This window comes from Octodon degus, unplaced genomic scaffold (genome assembly GCF_000260255.1).
Source record: "Octodon degus isolate 3935 unplaced genomic scaffold, OctDeg1.0 scaffold00353, whole genome shotgun sequence".
NCBI lineage: Eukaryota > Metazoa > Chordata > Mammalia > Rodentia > Octodontidae > Octodon > Octodon degus.
The window spans coordinates 674,253-687,690 of NW_004524929.1; the positions used below are offsets into that span (position 1 = coordinate 674,253).

At 35.0% G+C, this 13,438-nt stretch overlaps 1 protein-coding gene across 1 annotated transcript in view; it reads left to right on the forward strand.

Moving 5' to 3' along the window:
• Atrx (ATRX, chromatin remodeler) overlaps positions 1-13,438 on the forward strand; it is a 305,544-nt gene that overhangs the window by 86,483 nt on the left and 205,623 nt on the right. Inside the window, exons 3-6 of the mRNA XM_023708369.1 lie at positions 1,923-1,978; positions 4,565-4,617; positions 7,350-7,474; positions 10,618-10,731. Of these exons, the coding sequence (XP_023564137.1) occupies positions 1,923-1,978; positions 4,565-4,617; positions 7,350-7,474; positions 10,618-10,731 (348 nt within the window). The remainder of the gene's footprint in view (positions 1-1,922; positions 1,979-4,564; positions 4,618-7,349; positions 7,475-10,617; positions 10,732-13,438) is intronic.

Sequence of the window (13,438 nt, forward strand, 5' to 3'; positions counted from 1 at the left end):
TTCTCTCTCTCTCCCTCCCTCCCTCCTTCCCTCCTCCCCTTCTCCTCTCTCCCCCCTTGGCCTTGATGTTTTGGCAGTCCTCCAGTTTCAGCTTCCTTAGTGTTGGGGTTACAGGTATGTACCACCATGCCTGGTTCTTTGAGGGCTTTCTTTTTTGTTGTTATTGTTTGTTTGTTTTTGTGGTACTAGGGATCAAACTTGGGACCTTGTGCATGCCAGGCAGGTGCTTTAGCCACAGAGCTATATCCAGAGCCCTTCTTTCAAGAATTTTTTTTTCAGAACTGGGAATTGAACTCAGGCCCTTACGCTTGCCAGGGAAGCACTTATTCAACTGAGCCATCTCCCCAGCCCAAGAATTTTTGACAAATGTATAATAACCTAGATCTATCTCTGTAGTATCATACTTGATAGTTTTGCTGCCTTGAAGATCCTTTTTGCTCTTATTTATTTCTTTTTCCTCCCCAGGTTCCCACAAGCACTTATTTTTTTTTCCTGTCTGCATAGTTTTCCTTTTTGCCAAATGTCATGAAATTGGAAGCATGAGTATGCATCCTTTCAGGATTGGCTTCTTTTTTTTCCCTTTTCTTTGTATTTATTGCAGGGTCTACAGGGTCTCACTACACAGATTAGACTTGTAGTGATTCTCCTGTTTTCAGTTTCCTAAGTTCTGGGATTTCAGGCCTGTGCCACCACACCCAGTCTCAATTCTTGTCTAAGCGCACCCCGGAGTGGGGCTGGCACAGCAGGCTGGGGATTGAACCCCAGCCCCTGAGTCTGCCTAAGCAGGTGCTTTACTCCATTGAACTATCTGGCTAGCCCTAGGATTGGCTTTTATTTGGTAATGCGCATTTAATTTTCATCCAGGTTTTTATGACCTGATACAATTTATTTCTAGTTTTGAAATATTCCTGTGCCTTAATGGACCACAGTTTATTTATTAACCTTCTGAAGGATATTTAGCTGCTCCCAAGTTTGACTGTTAGACTAAACCTGTTTATAAAGATGTTTGCAGAAATAAGATGTTCATGTAAAATGAAGATGTCTATATGAACATTTATGTGTTTCTAGTTCCTTCTGCTAAGCACCAGGAGCTTGTTTGCTGCATCATAGGATAAGAATGTCTTCAGTTTCTAAGAAAGTCATGCTTGTATGTATTGATAATCCCAGCACTCGAGGAGGCAGGAGGATCACAAGTTCAAGGCCAGCCTGGACTATATAGTTAGACCTAGTTTGGAAAAGAATCAAAAGACAAAGAAAAAAAAAATTGCTAAATTCTTCTAAAGGTGGATATAATATTTTGTATTTTCACTATTAATAAATGAAATTTCCTGTTGCTTTACATCCTCAGCAGCATTTGCTGTTGTCAGTGTTTTAGATTTTAATAGTATGTAGAACTATCTCATTGATGTTTTAATTTACAGTTCTCTAATAATATATTTTGGAGTAGCTTTTCATCTGATTATTTGCATATAAACTTATTTCATGAGGTGTCTGTTCAAATGGTTTTTGTCCCTTTTTAAATTAGGTTGTTATATTATTGTTGCATTTCAAGAATTTGTACATATTTAGCAATTGTCCCTTTATTGTAGATGTAATTGGAAAGATTCTCTTCAAGTCTATGGCTTGTATTTTCTTTTGAAATTTTGCAGTATTTTTTTCAGGACTTTTCATCAATATTTATAAGTGCTGTTGTTCTGGAATGTTCTCATTTTGTATTGTCTTAGCTTTTTTCAGTATCAGGATATAAAACAAATTGAGAAGTATGCTGGGTATTTTAATGAGTAATGGCCAATTAATAAGTATTAGCATACCATATTTACCGTATTTCATAGCTTGAAAATGGGTGTGTGGAATTACAGGTATTGGAGTTGTATTTGATAATACATCGAAGAGATATGTAATATTATTTATTTCTTTTTTAGATAAAATCATTGGTTCTGGAAATAGCTCCGATATGATGGAAAACAGCAAGGAAGAAGTAAGAATACTTTGCAGTATTTTTTTTGGGGGGGATGCTAGGGATTGGACCTAGGACCTTATACATACTAGGCAAGTTTTCCACCACTAAGCTACATTACCAGCCCAACTTTGAAATAGTTTAAATGCATTTGTTACCAATAGCCTGCTAGAATATTGCCATTGTATTGCTGCAAGTTGATGCATGTTGTCTTCAAGTCTATCTTCTTTATATTGCCAGCTACTCAGTTTAAGAAGGCATTCAGGGGCTGGGGAGATGGCTCAGTAGAATAAGTGCTTCCATGGCAAGCTCAAGGGCTTGAGTTCAATCCCCAGTTCTGCCAAAACAAAAAAGAAGGGATTCTTTTTTTTTTTTTTTAAAGCTCTGGCAAATTTTGTTAATCAACAGTTCTACTTGGTTTATTTTTCACCGGTCTGTTTTGGCATGTTTCTAATGATATCAGAATCACCTGGCAGTGTACATACTCTGTAGTATTTTCCCCATGCTGTGCCCAGTTCGATGTTATTGCCCCTGTAGTGGTGGACACCAGTTTTGGTCAACATGGCATAGTACTCTATGTAAGATTTCCTCAAGGCTGGGCAGTTGTTGACAAGGATGACCAATTTCACTTTGCCCTGTCTGAACATCTTCAGCTTCTTGTTGTACCCCAGCATGTACCTTCCACTTTTCATAACAAGTTGGAGCCTAGAGTTGATGGACTCCAGAGAATTTTTTGTCTTCTTTGTGGCCACCATCTTCCTGCCTTAGGTGGGGATGGCCCTCAATCAGGAGCAGCTGGCATTCATTATTTTTGTTATTGTGCTTTACTTCAGCAGTTTACTTGAAGCCAGAAAGTTGAAGACTTGCTAGCAGATAGGAATTTAATCATCATTATGGTGTGCCACTGATGTTTAAGGTAGATGTCATGGGCATTGTTCCATGAGTCTGACATTTTTCAAAACTTGGTATACAGAGGGTTTCCAAAGCTGGACATTGTGGCACATGCCTGTTAATCCTAATATTTTGGGAGGCTGAGGTAGGATTGCAAATTTGAGGTTAGCCTGGATAAATTTTATTTGCAGAAAATAAAAGTAAAGGAGCTGAGGGTGTAGCTCAGTGTGAAGGCTCTGTGTTCAATTCCCAAATATTACATCCCCCCAAAGAAACATTGCTATTGCAACCCAGCACTGGTGTTTTGGAATTGACGCATAATATAGAGTGGAATCCATTTTAACATTGATTATACTGGCAAAATGAGGGTAAATTTAGTATCTGAAAGCAAGTTGTAGAAGTTACTTTATACCATATAGTAGTGTAGAGAAGAATGATAACATATTTTTAGATCCTTAAAATTACTTACCTGTGTTGGTAGCTGATTTCTTTTGCACCTTTCTTTTGGTTTTCTTGAATGCAGCAAGGGTCATGGTATAACAATGCATCCCTTCTCACCCACCAAGCATGCAACAACAATGATTTAAAAAGACAGACAGACAGACAGACAGACAGACAGACAGAGAGATCAAGATCGAGGAAGCGAGGAAGGGAGGTCGGTCTGGGTATACTTAGCCAACATGCATGAGTCCCTTGGTTTGATCCGTAGCACTACAGAAAATAAAACAGAACTGAAATTGGATCTGGGGTGTAGCTCAGTGGAAGAGCACATGCTAGAGGCAGTGGATTCAATCTCTAACACTAAGAAAAAAAGAAAATAATAAAAAAGCAGAACTAATCTTAAGTTAAGGAAACCTAACAGCAAACCTAAGAATTAGTTTTTTTAAATGGTGCTAGGATTGAACTCCAGGTTTTGCACCATGTTTGTTTTGATGTAATAGGAATTAAATTCAGGACCTTCCCACTTGGCTACATCCCTAACCCTTTTAAAATATTTTTTTATTTTGAATCGGTATCTTGCTAAATTACTGACCTCTGCTTGAACTTTCACTCCTCTTTTTCTCAACCTACTAGAGTGCTGGTATTAAGAGTCATGCTGGCTGGGCTTAATGGCAAATGCTTATAATCTCAGCATTCTGGAGGCTGAGGCAGGAGGATTACTGTGAGTTCAAGGCCAGCCAGAACTACATAGTGAAACCCTGTCTCAAAAAGGCCCCCCCCCAAAAAAAAAAGAAAAGAAAAAGAAAAAAGAAAAGTCATGCCCTACCATGCCCAACTATGCAGTTTTTTTTCAAGATAATTAAACTTCAGTCCCAGATGGAAAGTTACAGTAGCAACAAAGTCAAGTCACAGATGAAAACTTGAATCTGTATAGTAGTATCTCTATAAGTGCACTTTTAAATTTTAAGATAGTTTTAAGAAATTATTGAGAGTATAGCAATGCTTTCTACTATTTTTTCTCATAAAACTATTAAACTTACAAAAAATTACTTTAATGATGACAAATTGTTAAAATACATAGTTAATAAGGAGCTAGTATAGATTGATAAAAATTAGTTTACTTACAGAGTTAGTATGTATTTTTGAAGTTCCTCTTAGAGAAACATTTGAGGCATATCACTATATCAAAAGTCTTATAGGAAAAAAGTTAAATTGTAGGGATGTTGCTTTGAGAGTTTTACTCACCTGTGTAATTTTTTTTTCCTTCATATTTAGGGGACTAGCTCTTCAGAAAAATCTAAATCATCAGGAGCATCAAGATCAAAAAGGTTGGTTGATTTTTTTTTTTATCTTTTCTTTTTCTTTTTTGCTGGCCAGGTGGGCGGATCTGGTAAGGCATGGGGAGCCATGCATCTAACTGTAGTCCTCTGCCCCCCGACTGGATTTACCCCGGGAAGTATGTTTAAACCTCTGAGCTAACCTACAAGCTCCCAGTTGGTTGACGTTGAAGGATAAAAAAAACATAACTTTTTGATTATTTTTTTTCTTACTATATTTTGAGCTTTAAGCACTGTTTTGTTTTGTTTTTTTTTCCTTTTTCTTTGTTGAGACAGGGTCTCATTATGTAGTTCAGGTTGGCCTGAATTCACTATATAGCCCAGGCTGGCTTTGATCACCTGTCTCATCTCCTAAGTGTTGAGATTATACGCATGTGCCACCACACCCAATCCAAGCACCACTGTTCTAAATAAACTATTTATACCAACATAGAAATGAATAGTATAGTGTAATAGATGTCCTTGTGTCACCAGTTTCAATAATGATTTATTCCAACTTCGTTTTTTAAAAATTAATTTTATTGAGAAAGAAATAGCAATGAGATAATTTCAAAACAGGTTAGTAGGACAGTTAAAATAATAAATTGCATATTGTCTTTGTAGTAGTTATTCATAATAGAAGATGCAGACATGATATCTTGTCTAAACACTATTAGTGCAAATCTTCTCATTGAACTAAGAGAAAGTAGCTGTATATCTATATATCACTACAAAATGGTTCTTTTTTTTTGTTTGTTTTTTGAGGAGTCGGGGATTGAACTCAGGCCCTTGCGCTTGCCAGGGAAGCTCTTATTCCACTGAGCCATCTCTCCGGTCCTGCCTGGTCCTTCCATTTATATCCCCTTGTCTTGTTTAGTTTGGTCAGAGATGGGTATTCCATTGCCATTTAAATATTGTAGGTGCATGAATTCAGCAAAATAATCCAATATGGTCCAGTAGTCCCTAATAGTAGCGGGTTATCCATAGGACTGGCAATGTCAGAAATTGTTGACTTGAGCCTTTTACAGCTCAGCATATTAATATGGCTTTACTTTTTATACCTCGTTTTTATACTTTTCTGCTGGATGGTTAAGGCCAAGATGAAGCAAGACCTATATAACAAGAAATGTAACTTTTGTGTCTGACAAGGTCAGTCAAATCCCCTCAGGATTTATCCTGAAACCGTGTACAGCAGTTTGTAGATCTTTTGTTAGTGTCAGCCATGTGGATGAGTCACGGCCATTGCTTGACCAATGTGCTCTCTGTGAAAGCCTGAGAGAATGTTTTCTCTCCATGTGACTCTCCTTAGGCACACCCTACATTGTCAGTCACTTTCCTTGTGGCCCCATAATCTCCTTAAGCAGAAAACTGGGGACACCACTGAGTTAAAGGATGTTACAGTACAGGTTCTCTTATGTCCTGAGTCCTCACTGACCTTGAAGGGCTAGGGCCAAAATGTTGGCTATCCTTGTAGCCCTTTTTCTCTAATTTTTTGGTCTGCAAACTTAAGTTGTTACCCCTCCAGAAGAGAGGAAATTTTAGAGGATTTATATTTCAATGGTCTTGCAATGCATAGTTCATTTATTTAGATACTATATGTGCTTAGGAAAAGAGAAAAGGAGAAATATTGAATGTCTCAGATAACATGAGTTTTTGAAGGTTCTAAGAAATTATTTGGGATGAGAAGTAGATGGTCAGAATATTTTTAAGTTACATGTAGCTCCATGACTAGTCGAAAATATTTTTTATTGTAGATTATCAAATTATATGTAAGAAGTGAAACTGTTTTCAAGTATACTTAATGCCCAATATGCTGTAGCATATAGTTTTTACTAGAAGTTTGCAACCTAGTGTTTTGGACACTTGTTCTTAAGCAGTGACAGTGCCTCTTAATAAACACAACTTGCTTGTTATTATTAGTTTAATCTCTGGGATAGTGATTCTTTTTTTTGTGTGTATGTGTGTGTGTGTTACTGGAGATTGAACTCAGGATCTTACGCTTTCGAGACAAGCGTTTTTCTACTGAGCTGTCTCCCCAGCCCTGAGATAGTGATTCTTGGAAAAAAAAATCCTTTAAGATTCCCTTTGTACCTTTTTCACAATGCATATACTACCACAGATCTACTTTATCATAATCTTTAGTGATAGGAGATTTAAAGTTCCCTAAGTGAGTCTGATGCACATCCGTGCTTGAGAGGCACTGCCAGATCTACATACATGATTTATATTCTTGAAGTTTTTTTTTTTTTTTCAGAACTGGGTATTGAACTCAGGCTCTTGTGCTTGCCAGGGAAGCACTTATTCTACTGAACCATCTACCTGGCTCCCTTGAAGTGTTGTGGGTTTTTTTTTTTCAGAACTGGGGATTGAACTAAGGCCCTTGCATTTACCAGGCAAGCACTTATTCTATTGAGCCATCTCTTCGACCTCAAGTGTTTTTTTAATGGTCAGAAATATCATAATTTTGGTCTGGCTAAATAGCTCAGTGGATTAAAGCATCTGTAAGCAGGCATGGGGGCTGAGGGTTTGATCCTGAGACAACCTTGCCAGCCCCACCCCTGGGGCGTGCTGAGAGGGCAGTTGAGACTGGGCATGGTGGTGCAGACGTGTAATCACAGCTATTGGGAGGCTGTAAACAAGTGGATCACTACAAGTCTGATCTAGTAGTGAGACCCTGAACACCCTGTAGACCCTTCCATAAAATATAAAAAAATCATAATTTTAATCACTTAATTCTTTCTTAGGAAACCTTCAATCGTAACAAAGTATATAGAATCAGATGATGAAAAAGTTTTGGAAGAAACCGTAAATGAAGATACTTCTAATGAAAATTCAGAAAATGATATTACTATGCAGAGCTTGCCAAAAGGTAATGTATATTAATTTTTAATAGTAAAGTTGAAATGTATTTTAAAATATCATTACAAAATCTGAACTTGATAATTGTTAGCTATGTGCAAAGGACCAACATTGGCATTTTACTGATAATGGTCTGTAAATGTGTTAGTATGATAATGATAGATATGTTATTGAGGCTAAGCATTTCTAATGTTCAATTAGTTTGGAAAGGATAGAGTCCAGTATTATTTATTTCCATTAGTTTTTTTTTTTAAAGAAACTTTATAGCCTGGGCTACCAAGTGAGTTTAAGGCTAGCCTGAACTGCATAGTAAAACCCTATCTCAAAAAAAAAACAACAAAAAGTCACTTTACTCTGTAAATTACACATGAATGAGAAAGTAAGTTTATTTATTTATTTTTCATTAACTGAGAAAGTAAAATTTAATATGAGGTTTTGATTCAGTTAATGTGCTTGTTTTATGTAAATAATGATTTTCTGAATCTAAGAACATTGTACAGTCTAGTTTTACTGCATTCTTTTTTCTGTGGTGCTGAGGAGCAAACCTAGGGTCTCATGCATAATAAACAATTGCTTCCCCATCACTTTATTTTATTGCATTGTTAAATTCTCTAAGGCTAATAGCCACATTTCACTATTAAAGATAAGAGTTAGTGCATTTCTTTTTTTTGTGGTGGGGGTTAGGTGTATTTTTTGAACGTATCTTTTTAAAAGCCTTATCATATGTCTCTCCATTATTACAGTTCTGACTTTCAGATTTCATTAAGTAAATTGAGGAAAAAAGTTCAATAAAATTCTTGGAGTGTTTATAACTCAAATCTGATAGTGGTATGATTGATGAGAGAGTGATGAAAGGCTTTGTAATTTCATAGTATTTCAAAGAGTCAAAATTTTAGTTTAAAAAAATTTAGTTTTTTTGTGGGGGGAGTTATTAAATGATATAGTCTACTCTCAGCAGATTTTTTGAATTCATTCTTACAGCTTGATCTTTTACAATAGTGTGTATCAAATCCTGTTCCTTGTCTGTGTTTTTGTGACACATTTAAAAAGTTATGGATGATTTAAGAATATGATGAGTTGAAGGGATTGGACTTTAACAAAGATTAATTAAACATATGACAAGGAAAAGAAATGGGAAGAAATGTGATGGAGAATTGAAGCTGAGCATGGTGGCGCATGCCTATAATCCCAGCACCCTGGGAGGCTGAGGCAAGAGGATTGCCACAAGTTCTAGGCCAGCCTGAGCTACATAGTGAGTTCAAGGTCAGTCTGAACTACACAGCGAGACCCTGTCTTAAAAAAGAAGAAACAGATGGAGAATTGATGGGCCCACTATGTACTTTGCTTTGAAGATCATTTTTGAAAATGTATTGGTTTAGATGGTTAAGGGCAGGACAATTAACATGGGAATATGAATCCCAAAGTCAGTGACACACTTTAGTTTTTTTTTTTTTTTTTGGGTACGGGGAATTGTAAGGTACCTTGCCAGGCAGGTGCTTATGCTGCTGAGCTATCTCCTAGGCCCTACACTTTAGATTTTTATGTTCATAGTATTATGTCAGTGGGAGGGCATATGATACAACTAGAAATTCAAAATGGTACTATGGAAGAAAGTACATAATTTTACTAAATTAAGCTAAGCTTAATTCTTTCATCCTAAAACAAAAACATACTGTTTCATATCTTTAATCTTGGTGGCTATTGTTATAATACTATATTGAATATTATAAGTACCAGATTGTTGAGTAATTAACTCCTTTAATCCTCAGAACAATGTAGTAAGGCCTTTCATTTTTTCTACTTCAAAAGATGAAAAAAAACCAAACAAATTCAGAGCTCAAGGAATTGTTTCAGCTTTAAATTAAAAAAACTGTAAATTCAGGTCTGCCTTCATCTTAATGCAACTAGTGACTTATTTACATTTGCTACTTTCATTTAGAGAAGAATCTTAAAACATGTAGAGCTCAATGTTTTGGTTAATTTTAAGTATTGAGCTCTTTTCACATGTTTGGGAATTTCTGGCAGTATATACATGAGATGATTGTTGTAAATAACGATTTTGGAAGTTGGACATTACTTAAATTTACTACAGTCTGTAAAATCTAAACCTTTTGTACCCCCCTCCCTCTTTAGAGATACAGGAATTCATTTAACAACTACTTGATACATATCTATAATCCTGTTGGATAACATAGGCCCATGTGTCAGTGGGAGCCTGGCAATTACTGCTTTTACTTTAATTGTTGCCAGTAATAGCTCATTACTAAGTCTAGCAGTGTAGTATACTTTTATACCTGGATCTTTTTTTTTTTTTAAGAGCAGAATATATTTAGTGGGGGAAAGAAAGCTCCTGTCCTAGAGAGGGACGGAAGGGGGTCCCGAGCAGGTTGCCCCATTACCTGGATCTTTTAAAAAATGTAATCAAGAGAATGTAATGAAAATTTAAATTATTAACTTTCTCCTTAATCTACATTCATAGTTAAGAAAGGACATTCTAAAGTTTTTCAGTAGGCATCAACAAATGATCTCATTCTATCATTCATTGTTAGCACTTCAGCTTAGTGTCTCCAAGTAATCTTCTGTTTAAGACTCTAAGGACTTTGCAGAATGGCGAAGTTTTGGTATACTGTTTCACAAATTCTGTAGAATAGGTCTAGCACTAATGAATGAATTTCATTTACCCTTTTACCCACTTCCTCCCTGGTGCAAAAGAAGACCTTAAGTTTTAATTTTCTGAGTTTTCTGATTTAGTGTATGAGAAAAGATTGTCTTTTTTCCCCTTCTCTAGACCACTTATTTTATAATCTCTTTCTGTAACTTATTTTGAACATTCCTAATCATAACAGCTTTTTTAATAGGCACTATAAAAATTGAGAACAGAGCTGAGGCTTTCTATTTTATTCACACATTTCTGTTTTAATCAGTTCATAATATCTCACCCTCCTGTTTTTATGAACTATATCTGACAAATAATCTGATTGTTTACATCTGGCCCTTTTACTATGACCCTGTTTTATTTACTCTTGTGAGGTCCTTATACAATATTTAAATCTTGAAAGAAACAAACCAATGTTGGCTTTATCTGAACTGAAGTCTTGTACTTCACTTGCACATTTAATATGTGTAATGGTTTTTTAAATGAAATCATTCTAGGTACAGTGATTGTACAACCAGAGCCAGTGCTGAATGAAGACAAAGATGATTTTAAAGGGCCTGAATTTAGAAGCAGAAGTAAAATGAAAACTGAAAATCTCAAAAAACGCGGAGGTAAATACAAGTGAAAATTGAAACATGAGTTTAAATTGCTGTTTATGACCATATTAGAAAATCTGATGTGCTTACTAAAAATACCTCCACTTTTCTGCCCATTGTTTACAAAAAGCACTACTTAAAAATAACTTCTGTTTCTCTTTGAGCTCTGAAGCAGAAAAGGTTAAATACCACTAATCAAAACACCTTTGCCTTCAGTGGCTATTATTTATCTCAAGCTTATCTTTTCCTTCCAGATATTAGATCTATAGTACTTATATGTCAGGATACCATGTGTTTTCAGATTTGTGCAAAATCTTGCCTGTGGCCTCCAGGTAATATCATACATATTCAGAAGAAAAAAACAGTGTTAGACACATGTATTAGGTGTACCTGGGGATTTGCTATTATTAAAATAGCAAATCCCTTATCTCTACTGCTAACAAATTAGAATAAAATGAGGTTGAACATTTGCTCTAATTAGTTATTACATACACTAAATTTCCAGATTCATTGATGAACTGTAGATGAGTAAGAAAGGGAAGGGTGGTAGAAGCAATAAAGCCTCCTCCATCTGCCTGAGCCACCTCTCCTTTTGTGGTCTGCCCTGCCTTAGGTACATAACCAGACTGGCCAGTCATCTACAGAACTTTACATCAGAATTCATTTAGGATTCATGAAAGTAGAGTATGTGTTGTATTTGTTTGCGTGTGTTTTACATAGTGCCTTTATATACTTTTTGAGCAGATGAACAGAGCCAGAATTTATGATTGTAAAATAATGAGTCTCCAAAAAAAAATGAATCTCCAAAAGATAAAACATGATGCTAAATATGTAAATAGAAGTGTAATGACAATGTGCCCATTTGATATTTTTAATATTACATAACTATAATTATAGTGAAGATCTTATACTGATGAAATTGTGTGTAGATTTTATTTAAATGCTGTGATTTTGATGGAAGTACTATAAAATATTTGTACTTATATACATATCGGTTTTTTAGATTAGTTTCTTAGGTTGCCAGTGAAAATCAAAGAAATGTTATATAGTCTGTTGCCCACAAGGGGGTATTTAGCCTTTTGAGCATAAAGATGAATTTCTGAGACTGTAGTTTACAGTAGGAAACTGCCACTATAGTGGCTCAGTTAACCAAAGCTAAGTTGCTATGTTTTGTTAGAACCCAAGAGAATCAACAAGTAGAAGGTGATGGTAAGGATCAGTAATAGCTTTTTCCTCTGATTTTGAGTCCTCAAAGACAAACAATTTTGTATATTGTGTCAAAGTCTATGTCTAAATGGTGAATTTTGGAAAGAGACTTTAGAACAGTCAGTGTCTAAAATATAGATAGGTCCTGAAAGCAGAATCAAAGAAGAACCACTGTTGTTGGGAAGCGTATTCCTAGTGCCACTTTGATGTATTGGTGGTATTGCTCTCAGATGGTATGTTTCTGGAACATTTTATTGAGTATTCTGTGTGACGAATGTTTAATATCATGCTTAAGGGAAAATGTGTGTGTATAGCCATATAGCACTGACTTTTTATTTTGTCTTAATTATTTTCTGCAGAAATCACACTGTCAGAAATCACACAGGAAACTAAATTCTAGGTTTATTTTCATACACATATATGAATAAATTACTGATTCAAGGTGCTAAATTGCTGTAGTTAGTTTACAAACTTCAGTCCAATTAGTTCAGAAATTGATGGCTAATTTAGGAAGCTATCAACATAAACTGTATATATAAACTAATACTGACTTAGAAAAAAATTATAGTCCAATGACATAGCTAAATTAACCATTTTAGGAACTATGTTTTTTTTAACATACTATATCCTGTTTTGACATACTTGCCCCAGTTTGTTAAAAAGTGAGTTACACTTAGTTTTCAACTTGACGAACTAATTTTGTTCTCTTTAAAACCACTAAAATGTATTGAGCTCAGAAATGAAAATGCATCTTTTCCATTTACACAGTTGTAATCTTTGAGTTACTTATTTCAAAACTAAATATAAAATATTGAAACATACGTTTACAGAAACAAGTACATAAAATAAAGTAACATTTCAACATTTTACCATATTTGCTTCAGATCTCACTTAAATAAAATATTGGTTCAGTCCTACTCTCATCCATTTTCCCTTCTTCCCACCCCACAGGTAATGATTATCTTAAAGTTTTATGCATGTGCATGTGTATGCATGTTTTTCTATGTTTTCTATGTATTTACTCAAAAGCATTTATTATTCATTTTATGAATATTGAAATACAGTATGCTGTAAATATCCTTTGGGAATATTTCTCATCCAACATTGTTTTTCAGATTTATCTATGTCAGTAAATGTACATGTAGCTTAATTTTCACTGCTCTATAGGATTCTGTTATAGCATGAGTAATCCCTTATTTTCAAACTATTTCCTAATTCATTTTCTAAATAGTGCTGCAGTGAATATCCTCATATATGATTCTTTTTGTATATGTGGGAGAAATTCTTCAGAGGATTACCTAGTTGTAAAAATTTCTTGAGTGATACACAAAACACATAGAAAATAATTGTAGATTTCATTTATCTTGTTATTTAAATGAAATCGTTATTTGAAATTAAGAAGTACACTTTTTTCTGAAGTAATAGGATATTTGTATACTGAAAATATCAAAGATCAAAATCAAAATAGCAATGTAGATCAAAATACTAATGTAGGACAGTATGATTTCAGAAAAAG